Raw genomic sequence first — 25,979 nt, forward strand, 5'->3', positions numbered from 1 at the left:
TTTTGGGGTTTGGTGTATACTTTGTCTAATTGAAACCTCGGACAACGAATCAAGGCATGATACTCCTCTATAGTAGGCGTCATGTCTACTCGACCAAATGTAAAACAACTATAAGCAGGATTCCAAAACTGAGCTAGAGCTCTAAACAAATTCCGATCAATCGGGATATCAAGGAGATATGAAATGTCACCATGGAATTGATAGAACAATTGCTTATCGGACATTTCCCATCTTCCCCAAATCTCTTTCAGTTCGTTCAGATCATTTTGACAAACGTTGATGTGAGTATACCCTCTCAGCTCTGATATATACCCTGGTGATAAACTGTCTCCATTTGTTAGTTTAGACTGCTCGGACCATATCAAGACGTCTGCATTGTCCTCTATTTTTTGAATCATTCGTTCCATAATACTAGTCTTCTATATGGACATCAGTCATGGATCAACACCAATGAAATGAATATTGCAATGCATGATGAGGATAAAGTAAACAAGAAGAAAGAAAATCGGTCAGTAATCATAAATGAATTGACTAAACATAAATCAATTTATCGATAAAACCTACCCTACATGTTAGCTACCCAATAATGCTTTAGTAGATCCTACCCAGTCATGATTTCTACCCATATGATTTTGTTATTCACAAAAATCCTAACCGCTTGATATCTAATTAACATGTTTGTTCAGGAAAATAATCCTAACCGGATGATTTCTAGTTCGCATACATTTATTCAAAAAGTGAAAATAAATGACTCAAAAACTTTTCCTTGTGTACCCTCCTCACGGGACTCCTAAGTTTCAGGTCAGGCTCGACCTAAATTTGGGCTCTATGTTCACTATATGCTGGGTTCAGTTCTAAAGTAAGGGGTCCTCGAATTGTCCTTTGTCGGTGCCCCCTTGGGCTACCGAACCCTCAATCCTGGCCCATCATAGGCTTTCGGATTGAGTTCAATTTGAGGGGACACACTTCCTTATGTCATTGCGGAGGTGAAAACCTCACGAGGATCATAAGGCGTGAGCCCAATGAGCATTTCACTATCCCGCACGGAGGTGAAAACCACACGAGGGAGTAGTTACTTTCTCCTACTTAAATAGGACGGAGCGGGGTTTTAGCTCATGTTATACGAATGCAGTTGTGCAGTGTGTGAGGAAAAGCAAAACAAAGAAAACAACACTAAACATAAAACTCAAGACCCTGAATAATTATTTAATCTAACAACATTAGCAAACAGATCAGTATAACTATTTAGTGGTTAAGCAAATTAAGAGTCAAAAAGCATTCAAAACTTATTTAAAACAAAACAAGGGATCAAAAACCAAATTAAACTTATTTAAAACAAAACAAGGGATCAAAAACCAAATTAGAACGAACTTGTATTTTTTATTTGCAAAGACAATTAATTAATCAATTATCGGCCTGACTCTCTAAAAAAAGGTTCCCCAGCGGAGTCGCCAAGCTGTCGAAACGGTTTTTTTCCGGGATGAGATTTTGAAAACCACACATTTTTAATTTATTTCTCTTGATTAATTTTCAATTTAAAAAAAATAAATGTGATTAAAAAAAACCTCTCATTTTGAAAATTTGGCAATTCCTTTACGATAGAAAAATATGGTTCGAAGAGTCGACACCAATCTTTGATTAGGGTGTGATTGGGCACCCAAAAAAGTATATTTGTCATTTTAATAAAATATTAATTTTAATTAAAAAGATAATTTTGTGGTTTGCATTACCAAAAATTGAGTTCGGGAGTCGGTTACGTGTGGGGAAGGATTAGCACCCCCACAACGCCCTAAATCGGTACCTAGTCGATTAATTAATTGTCTTTGCAATAAAATATACAAATTCAAGTCTAATTTAATTTAAGATCCCCTAAAATAATATTTTTTAAATTTTGGATGAAATATAATAATACTAAATTATTTCCAATCGAGAAGAACTGATCTATCATACCTTGAATCAATCAATTCTTACTCCAATCAAAATAAAGAAATATTAAAATTTCATTCTAAATTTCAAAATAATAACACCCAAAATCATTTTTAGAGATAAAATAAAAATATTTAATTATTTATGATCGAACATTATTTTGAAAATCCTTTGAAAACACATACAAAAGTAAAAAAAAAAAACCTATCAAGCAATTGATTAGTTATTTATTTTTACCAATATTTAATGAGAATAAGGATATTCAATTAATTAAATATCAAGAGACGAGACCATAGATTCGATCTAACTGTCTTTTCTCGATGAATTTAATTAAAAGAATACAATCTTTTCCTCAATCTCCAAATTTTATAAAATGGATTCGATTTAATTGGTGTCACTTGACGGGATAGACTTTCATTTTAAAATTATCGAAAGTAACTTTCTTATCCGTTAAGACAGTTACTTTACAACAATATTAAAATGCTCGAATATTACCCTTAATCAATTTATTTTGACTCGAGTCCAGTGATGCTGATGAGGGTATCATACAATACTTATCAGGACTAAAATGAATTCAAATGCAATCAACATACGCAAAATTAGAATAAAAATAGAATTAAAATATTAGTTATTAAGATATTATGCCAAAATTAAAATAAAATATATAAGGGACTAAAATTTAATGCGCATAAATTACAGAGATAAAATTATAAATATATAAACTTACAATTAGGGACCGAAATGAAATTTGCATGAAAGTTAGGAGCTACAACCAGAAACTAAAAAACTTAAGGACCCAAGTTGAATGATTCAAATCTCAAAGGTTTAGCCAAAGCATTTACCCCTCCTATGTAAAACACAGCTTTACAACTATTGAAACAATTCTGTTTTGACGAATAAATATATATATATTATTTTAAACATAAACTAAACCCTAGCTTTATTCTATTTCCCTTTTTTATTTTAAAGTTTATTTGTACTATTACAGTGTCAACGCTTTTCCAGGTGCTCTATGGTTGAAGCATTGGTATTGGTGGCCTTAGCCTATCTTCCCTCTAAGCATTCAATGGAATGAAAATAGCTGTCCAAATCAACGATGGGATGATAGGTAAATAAATAGAGCCACTTATCAAATAGTTACTTTGAGTTTCATCATCTTTGTAGACACTAATTTTTTGTTCCTTTTTTATTTTAATATTATTTTAATTATATTATTATTAATATTATTATTAATAATATTATTACTAATAATAATAATAATAATATTATTATTATTATTATTATTACAGGCCCAAAATAAATAAAAACATAACTCGGAGCCCAAATACAAAGGAAGCCCAAGAAGACCTAGATTACAACCAAGAATCGGATCCAGGACCATATCCGGGTTGACCCGATACCAGACCCTGTCCAGACAACCCAACAAAACCCTCCTAGGGTTTCATCATCTTCTCCAGCCGCCTGCAACCATCAATCGTTGGATCTAGTGAGATCCAACGGTCCAGAGGCCTCCAACATGAAACCCTAGGGTTTCATCACCCTATCTCAACCAGAGTCGCTGCTCTCGAAGCCTCCAAAAGGACTACGCCAGCCGCACACGTCGCAGCTATAGGGTGAGTCACCACCATAGTTCAGTGACTCACCAAAAAGAGCTCTATTATCTGGTCCGAAGCGAACACCCTGGTAGTTATAAAACCACCGAATCTGCAATGAAGAAAAAACCAACAGTCACGGAGGGAAGCAACCACTAATGACCAAAAATAGAAATAAAAGAAATGAGAAGAGAGGAAGAGACTTACCATAGAGGAACCAAACGTCGTCGGAATCACTGTATAACCAAAGGTAAAACCTATAGTTTCTTTTAGATCTAGGGCAATCTAGAGGGTTTTAAGACGAAATGAGGTCATATTCGGCCTTAGGGTTAAAAGAGGGAAATTTGGAGTTATTTTCTCGAATTTTGGCCACCGTGAAAGGTGGCCGGCGGCGGCGATCGGCGCCTGAACAAGGCGACCAGCCGGTGACCGGGCTCCCTCTGGACAGAGACTTTTAGAAAGAAGGAAGAGAGAATCTTCAACTCTCTTTTAGAGAGAGAGAGAGAAATTTGAAAAATGAAGAGGGCTTGGCCCTTTTGGGGCCTTATTTGGGTTTAAATACCGTCTCTCATACGACGTCGTTTTGGGTGAGGGTTATTTGTGTAGTTTCCAGCATGGGAAAATCACATCTGCAGCCCCTCGAAGTTTGTAAACTTCTATTTTAGTCATTAAAATCAAGTTTCTGTTTATTTTAATTTTGTCTTCGTATTTTAATTTATTTTATTATAGTCACTATTTAATATATTTATATTTAAGGTAAAATACCCTATTTAGTCTTTTTAATTATAATATTTTATATTTTAATCACCGATTAATAATTAAGGATAAATTACACTATTAGTAATTATATTTTTGCAATGATTAGAATTAGGTCATTAACTTTGATATATTACGATTTAATCCCTGATATTTTAATAATGTTCATTTTTACCATAAGTTTTATTACTTTTTAATTTAGTCCTATAGTTTTATTTTGATCAATATTAATTGCAATTTTACTTTATTTTTACCTTTTACGTTTCAATATTTTAAATATAGTATTTAATTATTATTTTATTTCATTTTAGTAATATATCTAATTAAATAATAGTATTAATTTATTTTTTAATATTAAAGAAAGGGGTTGTCTTAAAGTAACTAGATGTTCTTTTCTGATATTTTTAAATAAAAAAATACACTATTAAAAACCCTAAATATATATATATATATTTACTTTAATTTAATAAAAATTATTTTAATATTTTTTCCTTAGAATTTTCTATAATTGAATCTGAAATAACATGATCGTAAATTAAATTCATATTCGAATTCTTAAATTTCTATTATAGAGACAATTTATAATCAACGGATACCAATTTTGGGCATTGTGGGGGTGCTAATCCTTCCCCAAACGTAACTGACCACGAATCCCTTTTTATTACTAAAAAATGAATTTTTGGTTATACACAGACTGCTTTATCTTTTAATTGATGTTTTCTTAAAAACTCTTTTAAAAGATGATTTTTAGGTTTTCGACCTACCTAACCCAAAAGGTCGATGGCGACTCCAAAACATTTCCTTATATAAAGAATTTATTCATTTACATACTTTTTCGCCATGAAAATTCGTGCCCGAGCGAAAACCGGTTACGACAGCTTGGCGACTCCGCTAGGCATCCTGGTCAAACCTAAATCGATTACATATTATCTCTATAGTTAGAAATTAAGAATTCAGTTTTATTTAATTTATGATTCTTTTGATTTCTTTCAATTTATTTTATACTCTTGTATATTAATATTTTATTTTCAGATATTAGGATTCATTTGTTTAAAATATATGTTTTTCAAAGGTTTGAGAATTTCTCGTCACACACAACATTTGCATTGTATAACATAAGATTTATACTTGAGCTATTTCCCTTTTAAGCAGGAGTGAAAGCGACATCTTCGTGAGAATTTATTCTCCGTGTCAGACCTAGCAAGTAGCTTTCGAGGTTCATATGCTCTATGTCTTCGTGAGAATTTATTCTCCGTGTCAGGCATAGGGAAATGTACCCTCTCGAATTGAACTCGATCCGCTTAAGTCTGTAATGGACTAGGATTAAGGGTTTGGCAGCCCAAGGGGGCACCAACAAAGGACAATTCGATTACCTTTACTCCTAGAACTGAAACCCTGCATATAATAAACCCTAGAAATTCACCTGATCTACTCTTCGAACTGAAACCCTACATATAATAAACCTTAGAAATTCACCTGATCTAAGACAATGCTGAAACTTTGTCTGTAGGTGTACATAAATGAGAAATAAGCTATAGCTTTTAATTTATTTGATTTTTTTCTGAATAAATGCATGCGAACTAGAAATCATGCGATTAGGTTAATTTTTCCTAACAAATAATGGAACTAGAAAGCATGAGGTTATGATTTATATACCATGATAGATAGAATCTTTTCTTTCCATTAATTGGTACTAACCATTTTATTTTTTCCTTTCTCATTTTTATTCATTTTATATTATTTTTTCATGCATTTTATATTAATTTCTTTTGTTTGCATTACATTTGTATTGCTCAATACATTTCCAAATCATGCATTAAAACATTTATTCATTAAAATAAGGATTTCGACCGAAGTGATCTTGGTTCTTACTTGTAGCAAGAACGCTTAGTAACCGCACGACACAAGAAAAATGCTTGAAGAAATTGAGGATAGGCTAGCCGAAATTGAGAGAGAACAAAAAGAGATGCAAGAAGAATTGAGGAGCAAGTTGGCACAAATTGAAGCTAATATCGCAAACTCTCAGATTGATCTACTGAACAAGATAGAAGAAATGTTTGGGAAGCATTTCACCATTGGGAAAAGTCTTGTTGAAAACCCCAAATATCCTATTGGTGTTACACCTGTTCACATTCTGGGGCACACCTCTGCGCATCAGGAAATCAAACCCACATTCTATTTCACTATTAAGAACCCACAATATCATGCTAGAGCTTTGTTTCCCACTGACTATCCTACTACTTCTGGGTTGAAGCCAAATAAATTTTGTATTGATAATGAGGTCCCCGACCCAAATGAATTAATTGAGAAGGAAAAATTCACCCAACGAATGAAAAATATAGAAGAGGTGATAAAATCTAGAGAGATGGATGAATCATTTTATGGGTTTGACGTCGAAGAGCTAAGTTTGGTCCCTGACCTAGTTCTCCCACCAAAGTTTAAGGTTCCAGATTTTGAGAAGTATAAAGGGACCACATGCCCTTCATTTCATATCACCATATAATGTCGTCGAATGGCTGGCTATGTGGAGAATGAAGAGTTATTGATTCACTATTTTCAAGACAATTTATATGGACCTGCAACCAAATGGTATAATCAGCTAAAACGTACTCAAATTCATTCTTGGAAAGATTTAGCTCAAGCCTTTTTAGGTCAATACAAACACATGACTGATATGGCCCCTGATCGAACAATGTTGCAAAACATGAATATGAAGTGCAACGAGAGCTTTCGATAATATTCGCAACAATGGAGGGACGTTGCTTCTCAAGTGTATCCACCAGTGACTGAAATGGAGATCACTACTTTGTTCATCAGTACATTAAAATGTCCCTATATTAATCACATGATAGGGGTTGCCACTAATAACTTCTCTTGTATCATCATGTGTGGAGAAATGATCGAAATAGCTATGAAGAATGACAGGATAAGAGGCTCCAACAGTACTGATATCGAGAAAGAAGCTGAGATCAATACAGCTAGGTCTTATTCAGATAATCATGGGACCAAATCTTATAGAATGACTAGAGAGAAGACTCCTATCAGTGAAATTCCAATGACATATGAAGAACTGCTCCCATTACTAGTTCATCAGAATCTTGTGACTCCAGTTCAGTCTAAACCGAAAGAACCCCCATTTCCTGAGGGGTATGATGTTAATGCCATATGTAGCTACCACATAGGAAGTTTTGGGCATACTATTGAGTATTGTGGGGCATTGAAGCGCAAGGTTCAAAATTTAATTGAATCAGGGGCATGGACATTCGAGGAATGATGAGACATTATAAATAAATAAGTGGAAGTTTTTATCTACCACTGTAGTACTTTCTATTTTCAGCATCTTGTTTGAACTTGTTTTTGTTCCTTTCTCCGCCTTTTGTGTAATAAATAAATTTGTGTTGCTTTTAAGGTTATGAGCATTGAATCAATTTTGCAATCTTGCAGTTCTTTGAATATCAACGAGATTAAAAACTCTTTATGATTAAGGCTACAAATCTTTGAAAAAGTATCAAGATTAAAAACTGGTAAAACAAGGACCCTTGACCTTACCTCAGAAGAAATATACCTAAACACTATCCTATTACAAATATGAGATAGCCTTCTCCTATTACAAGAAATTACACAAAAGGCTTGGTATTTATATATATAGGAGCGTACAACATGGGGCATCATTTGTGTATTACATTACAAAATTGACTAGATTACTTTTATATTGATGACGTTTGATGACGACAATAATCTTCACAAATAGGTAACTCTAGTTTAAGTCAGATGCTTCAGAATTGAACTCTAACGAAAAAATCTTTTGACTTCCACCAAAACACATAGACTATAACAGGTTCTTCTTAACACGCTTAAGAAGTGGAAGCCTTATACTCATATTATATTATATATACAATAATACTCATATTATATTATATATACAATAAAGCTTGAGTTATCCCTCTAAAGCAATTGGTTAATCGCCCTGGCTTTATGGATAAGTTTCAAATAGAAAAAAGAAAAAAAAAGAAAAAGAAAAAAAGAGAAAGAAAAAAAAGAGGTTATAAAGATGGACTAAGGGAGTTAAGAAACACCTGTTATAATCAACTTCACACAAGCACTCAAAAATTTCATTTTTAAACCAATATTTTCGCATTTCTTTGGTTAAATGAGTCTAAATGAAAGATTCCAGAGAACTGAAATAGAGGTATTCTATAAAGTGAGGTATGTGACAACGTTCACAAAGAGAGAGAGAGGAATGATATCTTAAATACATGTAACCATAGAAAATAGGAAAGCCACCCTGAAACTAACCCATAAATCTTGATACTTTTCAAAGAGCTATAACTCTCAAACATTAAAGAACTGTTGATTCTTTTGATATTCTTTGAATTCATGCTTATGATTTGATTCTATTGTGAACATGAATTAAGGGACAATACTTTACAGAATTCTTTCATTATTTGATAAATAAAGGAGGAAAAACATTTTCAAACAGGACAGTCTCAAATGGGGAAGGTCCTTGAAGCATGTTGATGCATATTCTATCTCTATTGTAGAAAAAGAATAAACGAGGCCAGAATGATGAAGCATTTCACATTCTTGAAGGCAAGTGGTCCGAGAGTCTAGAAAGTCTGGAGAATTGAACTTGTAATGCTCTCTTGTGACATTATTAGAAACTCAATAAGAATGATTACCTTGTTCTAAAGGGGCATGTTGAAGGCCCATTTCAACCAGCAAATAGAATGTAGAGGCATTTTTAAGGCCCATATTCAGACAGAAATGATTTATGTGGAGCATTTTGAAGGCTCACATCAGCAAGAAACAATGTTGAACGCATTTTAAATATTAATATCAGCAAATGCTGGGCCATGCTGAAGGCACATATCATCCTATGTCGAGATCATTTATTTGAGCAAATATTTCCAATGAGACAAATGTATGAAGAATGAAAATTATGAAACAGTGACAGTCGAGCCGACTATACATAATTGCTTTGCTCATCATACAGTTGCATTATTCTGGTGATTTGATGCTGGCAAGCTAAAGCATCCCATTTGTATTCCCACTGAGTTTTGTTCTTAAGTGTCCTTGTAACGCCATACAAAAGCTCTTAACACTATGCAAAGAGCTTCAGTGATTGAGAAATCTAGGCAGAAACCACAGGAAAGGATGAATGTGTTGTCAAATGTTTTACGAACCAGTGATTATGGTGTTGAACCAATGTTGCGATCATATGGTGTTTCCATTTATTGATCCGAGATGAAGATTGTTTTCTACGGAAGGGGTGCTGAAATTTTAACAACAAGAAACTAGTGGAGCCAACTAAGGTTAAACGATAGGTTGTGGTTAAACATATCGACATTATATGGTCTTAATGGCTTTGTTCGAGATCCAATTAGATGTGGAGACATAAAAGGAATTAGGATAAATCCTCCTTGTGATGTGTTTCAAGAGTCAAATCAGAACAGACATTGCTCTCCTAATTAATATATGTTGAGTTCATATTTACATCTACATTCTTCAAAAATGATAGATTCTCTTTTCAAAGATGAAAGCTTTATTGGATTTCTACACAAGTCCAGACAAAGAAAGTCAGTTTTATCAAGGACAAAATTGGAGCTAAGAACTTGAATGTCAGGGAGCAATAAAAGCAGATTTTTGCAACTTTGGTGTGGAAGAAGAATGAAGGCGAACAGATCAAGAAGAGAACCAAGATTGCTTGAGCAACTCTTCACTTCCCTTAGTCGAGAAAATATGCATCGGCATACACATACACATATACATACATTATTTTGCATCATTGCATCAAACATCCATCATCTTATGCAATACAATTTTGAATTTTTCCTCTCATGAGGGTACCCTTAAATTTCTCTTGAAATCTTGTATTTATCAAAGACATTTTCTCTTCTCATGAGGACATTCAGGATAGTTGCATTCAGATACATTTTTTAGATCTTTCAGGAGATTAAAAGTCAAAAAGAAATTCTCAGCAAAGAGAAATTGATAGAGTGCTTTGAGAAAATAGATCTAAGTGAAGAGTCTATGAAAAGAGCAAGTCAAATCCAAACAAAGAGCAAAGAAGAAAATCCAGCAAAGATAAAGAATCAGCAAAGAGAATGAAACATCAATTGATGAAAATACAAGATCTCACAATTTTAAATTATATCATGCATCATATTTAGGCATTTGTAAAAATAGGGGCATTTCCATTCATTTTATTAATATTGAATATTTGACAGGAATTCCAATGATCAGCAAAGATTAGAATCCATCACTCGATGGATAAACATTTCCAGAAGGAGTTCGTAATAAGAAGAACTCATCTGAAGATGAAGAATAAGTTCATAATCTGAAGAACTTATTCAACTTTTTGCTCGACTCTATCGTAGAAGGAAATAGAGCAGCATCAACATTTCCAGAAGGAGTTCGTAATAAGAAGAACTCATCTGAAGAGGAAGAAAAAGTTCATAATCTGAAGAACTTATTCAACCTTTTGCTCGACTCTATCGCAGAAGGAAATAGAGCAACATCAATATTTCCAGAAGGAGTTCGTAATAAGAAGAACTCATCTGAAGAGGAAGAGGAAGTTCATAATTTGAAGAACTTGTTCAACCTTTTTGCTCGATTCTATCGCATAATGATATATAGCAGCATCAAACATTTCCAAAAGGAGTTCGTAATAAGAAGAACTCATCTGAAGAGGAACAGGAAGTTCGTAATCTGAAGAACTTGTTCAACTTTTTTGCTCGATTTTATCACAGAAGGAGATAGAGCAGTATCAACATTTCCAGAAGGAGTTCGTAATAAGAAGAACTCATCTAAAGAGGAAGTAGAAGTTCATAATCTGAAGAACTTGTTCAACCTTTTGCTCGATTCTATCACAGAAGGAGATGGAGCAACATCAACATTTCTAGAAGGAGTTCATAATAAGAAGAACTTCAAAATAAGAAGAACTCATCTGAAGAGAAAGTAGAAGTTCATAATCTGAAGAAGTTATTCAACCTTTTGCTCGACTCTATCGTAGAAGGAGATAGAGAAGAATCAACATTTCCAGAAGGAGTTCATAATAAGAAGAACTCATCTGAAGAGGAAGAAGAAGTTCATAATCTGAAGAACTTATTCAACCTTTTGCTCGACTCATCACAGAATGAGATAGATCATCATCAATTTCCAGAAGGAGTTCATAATAAGAAGAACTAGTTCAACCTTGCCTTGATTAATCGCATATGGATTTGAATTGACGACACCTCACTTGAGGCCTCAACATTTTCAACAAAAGGAGTTCATAATGAGAAGAACTCATATGAGAAAGAAGAAGAAGTTCATAATGAGAAGAACTTGTTCAACATTTTCATCTTAATCAAGATAAGTCAAATGAATAAAAAACTTATTATCTTTTCGTCTTTGCCCTATTCTTGTTAACACAAGATTGAGCAAAGAGGGGCAGCTGTAGACACTAATTTTTGTCCCTTTTTTATTTTAATATTATTTTAATTATATTATTAATATTAATATTATTACTATTATTCATATTATTATTATTATTACAGGACTAAAATAAATAAAAACATAACCCGGAGCCCAAATACAAAGGAAGCTCAAGCAGACCCAGATTATAACCAAGAATCGGATCCAGACCCAGATCCGGGTTGACCCGATACCCGACCCGGTCCAGACAACCCAGCAAAACCCTCATAGGGTTTCATCATCTTCTTCAGCCGCCTACAACCGTCAGCCGTTGGATCCGGTGAGATCCAACGATCCAGAGGCCTCCAACATGTCATCACCCTATCTCAACCAGCGTCGCTGCCAACTGCTCCTCTTAGCCGCTGCCATGCCTCGCCCGAAGTCTCCAGAAGGACTACGTATGTCGCACACGTCGCAGCTATAGGGTGAGTCACCACCATAGTTCTGTGACTCACCGAAATGAGCCCTATTATCCAGTCCGAAGCGAACACCCTGGTGGTTATAAAACCACCGAATCTACAATAAAGAAAAAACCAACAACCACGGAGAGAAGCAACCACTAACGAACAACAATAGAAATAAAAGAAAAAAAATAGAGTAAGAGACTTACCATAGAGGAGCCAAACATCACCGGAATCACTGTATAACTGAAGTTGAAACCTACGGTTTATTTTAGATCTAGGGTAATCTATAGGGTTTTAGGACTAAAGGAGGCCATATTTGGCCTTAGGGTTAAAAGAGGGAAATTTGGAGTTATTTTTGTGAATTCTGGCCACTGTGAATGGTGGTCGGTGATGGCGATCGACGCCGTAACAAGGCGGTCGGCCGGTGACCGAGCTCCTTTTGGACAGAGACTTTTAGAAAGAAGGGAGAAAGAATCTTCATCTCTCTCTTTTAGAGAGAGAAATTTGAAAAATGAAGAGGGCTTGGCCCTTTTGGGGCCTTATTTGGGTTTAAATACTCTCCCCATACGGCGTGGTTTTGGGGAGGGGTATTTGTGTAGTTTCTCGCATGGGAAAATCACGTCTGTAGCCCCTCGAAGTTTGTAAACTTCTATTTTAGTCATTAAAATCAAGTTTCTATTTATTTTAATTTTGTCTTCGTATTTTAATTTATTTTATTTTAGTCACTAATTAATATATTTATATTTAAGGTAAAATACCCTATTTAGTCCTTTTAATTATAATATTTTATATTTTAATCACCGATTAATAATTAAGGATAAATTACGTTATTAGTAATTATATTTTTGTAATGATTAGAATTAGGGCCATTAACTTTGATATATTACGATTTAATCCCTGATATTTTAATAATATTCATTTTTTACTATAAGTTTTATTACTTTTTAATTTATTCCTGTAGTTTTATTTTGATCAATATTAATTGAAATTTTATTTTATTTTTACTCTTTACATTTCAATATTTTAAATATAGTATTTAATTATTATTTTATTTCATTTTAGTAATATATCTAATTAAATAATAGTATTTATTTATTTTTTAATATTAAAGAAATGGGTTGTCTTAAAGTAACTAGATGTCATTTTCTGATATTTTTAAATAAATAAATACCCTATTTAAAACCCTAAATATATATATATATTTACTTTAATTTTATAAAAATTATTTTAATATTTTTTCCTTAGAATTTTCTATAATTGAATCTAAAATAATAGTATCGTAAATTAAATTCATATTCGAATTCTTAAATTTCTATTACTAAAGACAATTTATAATCGATGGGTATCAATTTTGCGCGTTGTGGGGTGCTAATCCTTCCCCAAATGTAACTGGTCACAAATATCTTTTTATTACTAAAAAGAATGAATTTTTTGTTATACGCAAACTGTTTTATCTTTTAACTAATGTTTTCATAAAAACTCTTTTAAAAGATGATTTTTAGGTATTCGACCTACTAATCCAAAAGGTCGATGACGACTCCAAAACATTTCCTTATATAAACAATTTATTCATTTACATACTTTTTCACCAAGAAAATTCGTGCCCCGGACGAAAACTGATTACGACAATCTTATATAATGGCAGGTATGCAGTAGAAAATTCCTATTGTAATGATTCAATCTGTTATATTTCTTGGAACCATCGAGTAGCTCGCCCCTAGCATCTTCGAGTAGTATCGGATCTACATGTATTTGAGGTGGACACGTGTCCATTTTAAGATATGAATCTTTTTTGATTAATTATTTATTTTACTGATAGTGTCTATCTCTAAAATTTTATTTATACTTATCTCATTCAAAAAATTTATATTATTAACACATATACACCCACTCAAAAAATATTTTTAGATCTCCCCTGTCTCCAAGCTATGTTACCGGAATGCACATAAAAGCTGATCTTCGATGCAAAGTGGTCTGAAGGTTATAACGAGATGGTCAATTCTAGCAGAGCCGAATGATTGTTGTTCGTACAATTCATCCATTAGTAGGTTGGGCATTGTATTTCCATGGAGCTTAGAATGAGTGATATTTGATAGAGGCGAAGGTAGAACGTGATTGGGAATGAGAAATTGTTTTTTCAACATTGTTGTACGATTTAAATGGAGAGTTTGGTTACTTATTTTCACAATACCTCGTATCGATCAGATCCTTTACCCAAATTCTTGCTTTGGTCCATCTATTTTTTTCTCTAAATTCTTAGTCTGGAGACTTTACCATTTTTTTTTTACTTTTTTTCATAATTATCGGTATATAATTTTTTAAATCAATTTATTTCATTTATAAATGTCTATATTCAAATTCTTGATTTTACTTGAGTTATTTAATACTTCATCTCACCAAACCAATGAGTCAGTATAGTTTTTTTCTTTGTACTATGCTATCACTTTATCTATCTATTCAAAAAAAAAAAGATGTGGCACAATAAAAAGCTACCACGTCTAACAAAAAATGTTATTTTTTAAAAAGTAAAATTTAAATCATAAAAAATATGAATCCTTTTTATTTTTAATAATTACGACCTAAATGAGGGAGAAAAAGAATTTTATTACTGGATACTGAACCTGTAATCTAAAAGTAGAAAAGTGTCAAATGAAAACTTTTAACTACCTATTCTAGATATCATTAAAATTAAAACATGAATTTATGATTTTTTCCATTATTTAATAGTATTTTAATCATTTAAAACAAATTAATTAGAATAACAATTTTGGTAAGAAGCAATTTCTAAACTTCTTCCACTTTTTATATAATTGGTATGTTTTGTCAGGGCAACGTAACGTGTTATTTTTTTTTATAAAAAACATTACGTTGCCCTGAACGTTTTTAAATAAAAACAGGGTCATGGTAAAATGATAAAATAAAATTATAATGCAAGGGCCAAACTGTACAAGGGTCATATTGAGAACTTTTGGTATAATACGGATCCAAAAGAGTTATAAGCTTTTACATTATATAATAATTTATAATATAAAATATACAAATGATCCTAAGTATAGATCTCTACTTTGTTAAATTTTCTAACTATTAAAAATTTACAAAATAATCCCTTAACTATAAGATAATTTTTTGTTGAATATGTCCTATTAAAATTTACAAAATGATCATCCGACTATTCAAATATTCGAAACTCGTTCTTTTCAATTACAAAATTGATAATATCCTGAATTGAACGTAACTTGTTGAATGAGATATGATAAAATCATATTTTAATAGTGTTTACAAGCACTATCGTCACTTTCAAGCACTGACTCGATGATATAATATTTTAAGCACTGACACAACGACATAATGTTTCAAACACTAACTTGACGACATAATTTAAATAAAGAATCAATCCACAAAATACAAGTCAAACGACATAAAGTAAATAGAGAACCAATGCACAAAATACAAGTCAAACGATTCTAGAATCAAATTTTATATCTTTGTCAATAGATTAACGTCACTCTTTTTACAAAAATGATGAATTTGAAATATATGAATAGTCAGATAATTATTTTGTAACTTTTGATAATCGGAGGACTCAACACGATAACACCTTATAATCAGGAATCATTTTATAACTTTTTTATAATTAGAGACTATGTTATAACTTTTAATAGTTGGGGCTCAACCATAAAAAAAATAGTTGGGCACTCAACATAATAATACCCTATAGTCAAAAGGACCATTTGTGTATTTCACCTTAATTTATATTGGACCGAGTCAATGCAGCGTAAGGCGTGGAGAATTTTGGTATCACAATTCAACCTATGAATAATCAAGCAGTTACTGGACATGTGATTGACCCACCAAAAGGCAATATAGCATACTCATGTTCATGAATCATCAATAAACAAGTGCTACCAATAATCATACATAAGCTATAACAAGAAACTAGATTCCAAATATTGAGAATGTCATTTCTTGAAGGCTGAGGTAACTTACAAGTTTAAGGAAATATACTTTATTAAACTTAAAAGAATATCTATTAAATAGACAAGGAAAACATAGTCTGGAACATGATATTGCCTCACATCATACAACAGTTATGCTGTGAATTGAGCATCTCAGGAGATCTGCAACAGTAAATGTGTTTGTTAGCGAAGAATATTACGGAAGTTCTTACGTAAAAACGACAACCAAAAACAGAAGTCCAGATTTTCGAATCACTCAAAATCCTCAAGTATGATCACTTGACTATGGAGATTCACAAACGAATGGTTAGTTAAGATTGTGGCAAATAATAGAGCTCTTACAGTTGGCCAAGACTGGATAAATCGAATTCAGGAGCAAGCTCTTGCACGATATCATTTGGAGGCTGACCGCACTCTTGCATTTTTTGCATGAGGTCAACGATCCTGGTGAAGTTATTAGGATTGTTTTCATAAACTCCGTTAAGCTCCTTTATCAGTTCATATTGATGGGAGTAACGTTCATATTCTTCTTTGCTCAAATTAGCTTTATTCTCTTCCAACCACTGCGGGTATCTTTCTCCGATTTCCTTCATAGGTTCATGAAGGATCTCCTTAGATAGAAGTTGTTGCATCATAGTCTCCGCAATCGATTCCATGTCCTGGTCAAAAGGAAGGAATAATTATCATCCCTTAGCATATGCTATTAGTGAAACCTAAAAAATTTGATAACACATACAGGAACTATGGTCAACATATTAGAAGATAGGACATGCGTAAGAATAAAAATAAGCCCTCGATTGTTTAAGGTAATACATGTTCATATGTATGCATGTATTCAGTATCTGCACATCCATTCAAGCATGCATACAACATTCAGCAACAGACAATTCTATTACTAGAAGTAGATGACTCAATCGGCTATATAACTTGACAAATTTAAAATTTTCAAATGCAACTCAACTAGGATGAGTTAACGAATGAAAACCTATCTATTTAAGGCATATGATGCCAGGCTTGCGAGCCATGAGAAGTGATGAAAGAGTGCTAAAACACAATTACGTCCTCCTTAAAGCCAACATTTTTCTTAGGGCTTCTCTCACTGCCTCCTCTATTGCAACATATGGAGGATCATTTATACACCCAAAGCGCTTTGTCTGAATATCATTATCAACAAAAGTTCGACTTTCCTTTCAGGAAATGTTTCTAGGCTGGTGAGAGGTGGGTTCAGAGGAAGCTGGAGAAGGTTAGTTTCAAAGATTCATGAACTTGAGGTACTTTAATTCAAGCAGATATAACAAACATTATCATACTCCTATATGACGAAGAACCCGTTCCATGCCCCCTCTCCACACCAACATACAACTGGACAACAGTATCCAGAGCCGACAATTAAAAATCAAGCCAAGTAAATCTTATCCAAATAATTGAATCATATTCTAATGTATAATAGCAATAGTCAAACTCCAACTTCGGAAATAAGGATCAAGGATCACAAAGAACGAGTTTTAAACTTAATGAGCCAAAATCACAACTACAGCAAAACCAAACCGAGGTATACAATATCTACCCAAAACTCTGCAATAGCAAACAATTGTAAAGATTAATAAACAAAGCATTAAAAGGAACAAGAAAACATCTGAATCAAATATACCTGAGACCCAGCAAGCTCCTCAAACTGCTTGACCCAATCCTCCATCATTTCATCCTTATCAAAATCATCTCCACCAGGTATCGACATCGATTCCAATCCTTTTACAGTCTCTCTGGTCTGTTCTCTGAGTTTATCAAGAGCCTCGGAGACATGGGATTCCTTTAAAACCTTTTGCTTTCCCCTTTTCTTGCTCTTCAAGTCGGTAATCCCATTCCTAACCCTTGAACCCCACTTGGTAAAGAACCAGATTCTTGCTTCTTTGGTTCACCATCTCCTCCACCTGACCTATTAACCAAAAATAAAGCTAAACAAAAACTAAACCTCGGGCAAAGTACCAGAATATTATCCAATATATCTAATAAAAAATCTAACTTTTGAGAGGGTTTTTTTTGGGGGGGGGGAAGCTAGAAAGGGAATTTTTAGTTTGGGGCCAAAATTTTAAACCTAGAACATAAAGGGATAAAAATTCATGAGAAAAAGATGATACCTTTGAGGAGGAGAGGTGAGATTCTGGAAATCATCCAAAGCACCTGAAATAATAATTAAAAAAAAGGTTCAATTCAGAAGTTTGAGAAACATAAATTGAGGGAAAAAATACACATTGAGATTTTAGATACAGAAACTTACTATCAAGAAGTTGGTCTAAATCATCAGGGTGGTCAGCCATTTTTGCTATCAGAAACTTAAAATCCTCTGTTTCTCTCTCTCTCGCTCTCTCTCTCTCGATATATATAGAGCTAATGTCAAAGTAGTGATTTTTGTTTTGGTTTTTGCATTTTATGGAATCTGGGTTGATCTGAATTGGAAAAGGAAGAGCAATCAGGCGGTGCAACCGATATGGGCGGAGTGAGGATCAAGATCCAACAGTGGAGGTTGCTTCGACGGATTGACTGATTTTTGACAAATTATTTGTCACAGGCTGGAGTTCTGGGCTGCACGTTTGTTCTTTCGGCTTTTATAATTGTTAAGTACAAGGAAATAGTATTAACAAATTCTGAAAAATTTTACCAAGTAATAATATCGTTTTTAAGGTTAATTAAATTATTATGCACAGTAATTAATTTTAATATTATTAAATAATAATATTATACACACTTGTTTATGTGAGTATTTATTATGATTAAAATATTATGTATTAAATATTATTTTAGTTTATTTTATTATAAGAATTTTAATATCTATTAGGATTAAAATTTGGCATAATACAAATAAATAGCCCTAACGTTTGATAATATATGCAAATTTGTCCCATTTTTCTTTTTGAAACATTTGACCTCACAACGTTTTATTTTGATTAAAAAATAATCCCCGTTGGATGAAAACCGTTAGTCAACTGACGGTCAATAACTCCAGCTGACTAATTAAGCACAAGTGAACACAAATAATGACGTGATGTGTCCACGTCACTAATGTATAATGACGTGAAATTGACAAGAGCAGCACGTGTAACTCTCCTATTGATGTAGATTGAGAAAAATGAATTAAAACCATTCTATGTGTGAGGGGACTTGAACCTAAGGCAAAGGCATGAAATGATATGTATCTTGCTACCAAACCAAACATACTACTTAATTTTGTAATGAAACAAAACCTTATTTAACCCTTAAAAATGTTTAGTTTAATTTAAACAAAATAAAACACTCGTTTCAAATATCTCACAGCCATCCTCAATATTCGTCGCGCAACATCAGTCTCAGGTCTCTCTCTCTCTTCTGTTTATCCGATCAATCTTCGGCTCTTTTAGCCACATTTACATTGAAAATCGTGGAAAACAAGAGAAAATAAAAACTTTCGTCTCTGTTTTCTTTAAGAACATGAATTGGTTTCACTTTAAAAATCATGATCTTTTGTCTTAGATTAAAGAACTTCTTTCGTTTTTTCTTTTGTTATGAGTTTATTCATTTTTTTATGGCGATGAAGGTGAGGAAGAATGTCTCACAGAAAGTTTGAACACCCAAGGCATGGTTCGCTTGGATTTCTTCCTTAGAAGTGAGCTTCTCGTCACAGAGGGAAAGGTTATTTGTCTTTATTTCTGTTAATTTGTCCGTGATGTAGCTGTAAAAACTATAGTTTTGAGTAAGCTATATTTTATGTTATCTAAAAATGCAGTAATTAAATGATTATATATATGTTGGTGTTATTTTGCGTTGGTACAGTGAAGGCATATCCAAAGGATGACCCAAGCAAACCTTGTAAGCTCACTGCCTCTTTGGGTTACAAGGTTGGCATGACACACATTGTTCGAGAGGTCGAAAAGCCCGGATCAAGTAAGTTGATTTTGAATAAGCAACTTGCAATTTATTTCAGTTGTCCTTTCTTTCATCTTTATAAACTCTTGCTTCAACATGTGTTGAGTTTTTTTTTTTCTCTAAATTTTAATGCATTGGTTATGTTGATATACAAGGGAAAGAAATTTACAATCAATGCATTATCTTTTATTGACTTATGTGAAAACAGTGCATTGTAAGTAAAAAGTTTTCCCTGGAACTAGTTTTTATAGGCCTTGGGTTATTCTGATTTCAAACATTTAAATTAATCATGTTTTAGCTACTGTAAATTTGTCAAATATTCAACCTATTTTGTATTCTTTGATTTCGTATAGAGCTTCACAAGAAAGAGACGTGTGAAGCTGTCACGATCATTGAAACTCCTCCTATGGTGATTGTTGGTGTTGTTGGATATGTCAAGACACCTCGTGGTCTCCGAAGCTTGAACACTGTATGGGCTCATCATCTGAGTGAGGAGGTCAAGCGTAGATTCTACAAGCACTGGTGCAAGTCCAAGAAGAAGGCTTTCACCAAGTACTCAAAGCAGTACGAGAGCGAAGAAGAGAAGAAGAGTATTGAGGCTCAATTGGAAAAATTAAAAAATATGCTATTGTTGTCAGGGTTTTGGCGCACACTCAGGTTTTAACAATGTTTCATTTAATCAGTGGCTTGGTTTCATTTTCTTCTTTTCTTTTTGTAAGTGTTAGTTTCAAATGCTTAGTTTCGAGACTTATGATTTCTTGAGATTAACCGTAGATGCCTGTGAAATATTAAAAACATGTATTTTATTTTGTTTAATTAAACTGAACATTTATTATGGGTTAAATAAGGTTTGGTTTCATTACAAAATTGAATAGTATGCTTAGCCTGATGGCAAAAGACATGTCATTTCATGTCCTTGTCCTAAGTTTGAGTCCCCTCAATCGTGAAATGATTTTTATTCATTCTTCTCAATCAGCACCAATAGGAGAGTGACACATGTCGCTCTCTCATTGGCACAAAATTCTCAAAAAATTAATTTTTTATTAAAAAATCTAATGTGTCAATTCTACGTCAGCATGCATTAGTGACATGGACATGTCACATCATCATTTGTGTCCACGTGTGCTTGCTTAGTCAACTGGAGCCGTTGACTGTCAGTTGAATAACGGTTTCCATCCAATAGGGGTTACTTTTAAATCAAAATAAAATGTTGTGGGGTTAAATGTTCTAAAAAAATAAACAATAGGGGCAAATTTGCATATACGGTCAAACGCTAGGGTATTGGTTTGCATTATGCCTTAAACTTTTATACGATATCTACTCATTATGTCTATAAATGAAAAATCTAGATAATTTATTATATATAGTTAATATTAATAAAATAATATAAATTCCTCTCTTTAATTTATATATTTTCTTCTTATTGTTATTCTCGTTGCTTAATTGTTTTTATTTTATAACACATTATCAGCATGACTTGCTCTCATGTGGAGGATCTCATAGCGGAATCGTCATGAGGCTATCCGAAGCGGTGAGTGCAGGATCTCGGAGCGGAAAAGTCGACAGGAAAACTAGTAAGGGTGATCAGTACTGTTGAAAGATATTTGCAATATTTGTTGACAACGTAAGCAAAAGGGTTCATCACCTCACATTGAAGGATTCATTCCAAACATACGGAGAAGTTCTGGATATGTTTATTACTCATTATAATCTGAAGAGGAAATATAAGAAGACGACCTTTGCATTTGTGAGATTCAAGTCTTTGGCAGAAGCAAAGCTCGCGGTTGAGAGAGGAAATGGTAGGTTGGTGGATGGTTATTATATTAAGGTTTTCCTTGCACGAGATGAAAGCGACGCAGTTCCGAAAACAGGAGGTAAAGTGGGGAAGGTGTGTAGGAGAATATTGGAATTAAAAGATTCCAGGATGTTTAAGGAGGTCTTAATTGGGATGGCTAAACTAGTCGAGATGGATAACAGTACGGTGGATGCTAAGGGTGGATAGCATAGTAATAAGAATGTAGTGACAGTTAGTGTTGTGGACGAAGAATCTAGTTTCAATGAAGATACTAATGGTTTTTCTTCAAAACTAATTCATATCTCTAAATCCGAAGTAGAGTGGAAGAATCGTTGCATCGTAGGTTAGATTAAAAGAAAGTACAATTTGGACATTGTTCAAGATGCTTTAGTTTTATATGGCTTCGAGGCTAAAGTGAGTCAATGGCATGACCTTTTTGTTGTGGTGGAATTTGCAAGTAGTGGGAGTTAGCTAGATGATGGAACAATAGAGAGGCTCTAATTTAACTGTGGTTCGACGAATGGGAGCTTTTGGAAGGATACGATGGAAAAAGAAAAATCAAAGTGTGGCTAATTATGTAAGATGTTCCTCCACAAGCATGGTACGAGAAATTCTTCCTTGAGCTTGCCAATAAATAGGGTTTGATAATTCTGATTGATAAAGAAACTCGCAATCGAAAGTAGTTTGATGAAGCAAGGGTATTGATCTCTACCCAAAATTTATGTATTATTCTGGATAAGGTAGATATCTCCATGAATGGATGGATTTATTCTATCAAGCTTTCTGTGAAGAATTTTAAAGAAGATTAGATTTTTCATGACGGTAGAAGTCCATGTGGTATGTATGTTTTCGCAGATTCTATGGTGGCTAATGACTCCACTGAGGGTGGTGAGTGTAGAAACGAGAAAACTAATATTGAGGTATATTGTGATCTTTTTTCATCGACTGTGATTCCAAGCCTGAGTAGTTTGAATGCACTAGTCGAAAAGGAACCAGCTTCTAACGTAATTTTTTTACACGTGATTCACACTAGCTTTAATACGGATGGGTTGCTCGATGTTCTAATCACGTCTTGTGGGCGATTCAGCCTCTTTGATGAGGGGGTCTTCGGTGGGACTCGCAACATTTGTAATAATGTCATGGTGGGCTATAGAAGCCCATCCATTTTCAATGATTCAAAGCTTTTTGAAGTAGCTATCGAAATTGGGAGCACAATTGTAACCATGAACTCTGGGATTTCCGTTAACCAAGAAGACAATAATATGTCGAAGAGGAAAAGCAAGAGAATATCTTTTAGGAGAGGGGGAAAGCAATATCGAAAGGGGTGAGGAATTCACATCCTATGAGTGGTGTTGACACCGGTTTTTGTCCGAGTCTTTTTTATTTTATTTATTATTATTATTATTATTATTATTATTACTAATTATTATTACATTATTTTTGCAGGCTTAATCCCAACCCAGTTACAAGCCCACCAGGAGGCTAACCCAACAAACCTGAAGCCCAATTCCGGAGCCCGATTACAACATCCAGTACAAGACCCAACAGACCACCCAATCTAGCAACCCGACCCAGTTACAACATCCAGCCCTAGGGTATGGTTCTGCCATCGTTGCTTGCTGCTGCTGCCTCCCACTGACGCCACCGTTCCAGTCTGCAGTGAAGAGAAATCTACATCAACAGTAGAAAAAACAGGCACAAATCAAATTTGAAACCCCATTAAAAAATAAGTTAAATCCCAATTTTTTCAAGATTTATCAAAGCAAAAATCTGAAAATTATAACCCTACCCCGTAGATATCATCATCCCATCAGCAAAGGCAAGAAACCATAAAAATAAGAACAGAAGACAGAGAACAAGGGGACATTCGGGTTCAGAGAAAAAAATACCGAGAGCTTTTAAAAAAACAAAGGAAACCCTCACATTTCGTCGAGATCTGGTCAGCTGTGACTGTTGCCACCATCGGAGCTAAGGGGTAAGTTGTACCGAAGGAAAGCTTTCGGTTTCTTTTGGATGTTTTGGTTCGGGGTTCTTTGAGTTCTAAAGGATCTATTTGGGGAGCTTTGAGGGTTTAATGTGGTTCGATTTATAAGGTTTATGAGAGGAAAAGGAGGGTATAGGATTGTTTTGCTTCTTGTGGCCACCGATCAACAATGGCCGGGGAGCTGTGTTTATCTCCTCGTCGAGGAAGCAAAAAGAGAAAATGAAGAGGGGGAAGATAGAGGGAGAGGGGAAAGAGTGAGGCGGCTGAGGGAGTTGGGAAATGAGAAATAAGGGTTTTCAAAACCCTTAAAGCGATATAAATACATAGTGAAACGACACCGTTCAGTGGGTAGAAGGTTTCAGCGTGTTTTTAAAAAAGAGTTAATATCATCTTTAGTCCTTTCTCTTTTGTAACCTCAACCCGTGTTTCTCATATTTCTATGGGGTAATTAGAGTATAGGTCCCTCATTGTCTGTAATCTGTTATTTGGCCATTAATGAAAATGTAACATTTTATTTTGAGCATTATTATTTCATTATTAGTATTTTAGTCCTGTTTTTACTTATTATTCTATTATTTTCAAAATTTGACTTTGGTTGCAATATTTGTAAATATTTTATTTTAGTCACTGTTTGGTATTTGGTTTAATTACTGTTTGATCCTTTAGGATTCTGGTTTATTTTATTTTAGTCATGTATATTATTTATGGGTTATTTACATTTATGGTGCATGTATTATTTAGCATTTGTGATTTGGGCTCTGTTTTATTTGTAATTAATGTTTAGCCCTTTTAGTTTCTGTTAATACCATTTTAGTCTTTTAAATATCTATATTTGCTATTTAGGTCCTTTAACTTTTTGTTCTTACTATTTTAGCCCTTTAAATTTATGTTTGTGCCATTATAGTCCTTTAAGTTTCAGTTTTTACTATTTTTGTCCTTTAAGTTATCATTTTTCTTATGGTTGTCCTTGTAATTTTAAATATTTACTTTTTGACCATTATATTTTGGGTTGCAATAATCGTTTATATTTATTTAAACCAGTATGTATATATTTGTATGTTATGTATTCTTTTGTATCGTATGTAATTAAATATGCTTATCTTTATTTATTGTAAATATTTTTATTCCGCATGTTTCCAATCATCATTGTTTTAATATTAGAAAAATGAGAAATTTAATTATGAGGGAAATCTACGAAGACTTATCCCGACTAAAGGGAAGATGCCTTTCGTGATCTTCAAAATTGAACAGGTTTTTTAACTTGTAATTTTTTTTTCTGTTGTCGTGTTTTTAAGGTTTGTGTGTTTCTCCTCACACACAGCATGTACATTTGCATTTCATAAGCTCATTTACGAGCTTTGTCCCTTTTAAGTTGAGGTGAAAGCTTAGCCTACGTGAGATTATTTGTTTCTCCGCATGGGTTTTAGCTAGTAACCTTTGAGGTTCATATACCTTATGTCTACGTGAGATAAATTGTTTCTCTACACGGACATAAGGGAATGTATCCTTTTGAATTGAAATCGATCTGCACGAGCCTGTAATGGGTCATGATTGAGGGTTTTGCAGCCTAAAGAGGCACTAACATGGAAAATTTGAGTACCTTTTTTCTTAGAACCCAATACCGCATATAGTGAACCATAGTAACCCACCCCGATAAAATTCATGTCGAACCTCTGTCTGTCAGTAGGTACCCGAATTAAGTGTACACAAAGGATAAACAACTCTAAACCTCTTCTCTTTACATGCATTATTTTATTTTCTTGATATTTGTTTGATAATTGAATTCTTTTATACTGACACATTTTCTATATTTAATTTTTTTATATTATTGTTTGACATTGCATGATCATCATCAATAAAAGAAAGGTGTTGATTAACCAAGTAATCATCATAAGTAAAAGAGGAACCATTAAAATGGAAAAGAGTTTTCATAACAAATAAGATCGCAATTCGGTGATCCGAACTTGACATTTTGCCTGGGGATTACGTATCTCAAACCGCATTCATCTATGGATCTCTCTTGTAAAGATGAAAATTCTTTTGGATGAATGGAACTCTTTTTAAAGATGATTACTTTTGGAAATCGATACCTTTTGCATTTGCATTATGTACTGAATTTATTTAAACATTTTCACATTTTTTGCATCTGCATTTGCATATTCGCGTTATGCATGGTATTCATTGAAACATTTTGCATGCATTAATCATGGA

At 33.5% G+C, this 25,979-nt stretch overlaps 1 protein-coding gene and 1 pseudogene across 1 annotated transcript; one reads left to right on the top strand and one right to left on the bottom strand.

Annotated features, from left to right (window-relative positions):
- Positions 1-16,078: 16,078 nt before the first annotated feature.
- Positions 16,079-25,759, bottom strand: LOC120172345 (annotated as a pseudogene).
- Positions 19,748-21,991, top strand: LOC120172285 (60S ribosomal protein L3-2-like). Its single transcript, XM_039179776.1, has 4 exons — positions 19,748-20,007; positions 20,343-20,587; positions 21,461-21,520; positions 21,707-21,991. Exons 1-4 carry the CDS (start codon positions 19,857-19,859, stop codon positions 21,989-21,991), a joined length of 741 nt encoding a protein of 246 aa, XP_039035707.1. The 5' UTR covers positions 19,748-19,856.
- Positions 25,760-25,979: the final 220 nt, after the last annotated feature.

Source organism: Hibiscus syriacus, unplaced genomic scaffold (assembly GCF_006381635.1).
Source record: "Hibiscus syriacus cultivar Baekdansim isolate YM2019G1 unplaced genomic scaffold, ASM638163v2 tig00111848_pilon, whole genome shotgun sequence".
Lineage (NCBI taxonomy): Eukaryota > Viridiplantae > Streptophyta > Magnoliopsida > Malvales > Malvaceae > Hibiscus > Hibiscus syriacus.

Coding starts and splice junctions, on each gene's coding strand:
- LOC120172285 (XM_039179776.1), top strand. CDS start 19,857: ATGATTATATATATGTTGGTGTTATTTTGCGTTGGTACAGTGAAGGCA. Junction 20,008..20,342: donor GGTCGAAAAGCCCGGATCAA/GTAAGTTGATTT, acceptor GATTTCGTATAG/AGCTTCACAAGAAAGAGACG. Junction 21,521..21,706: donor TCATGAGGCTATCCGAAGCG/GTGAGTGCAGGA, acceptor TATAATCTGAAG/AGGAAATATAAGAAGACGAC.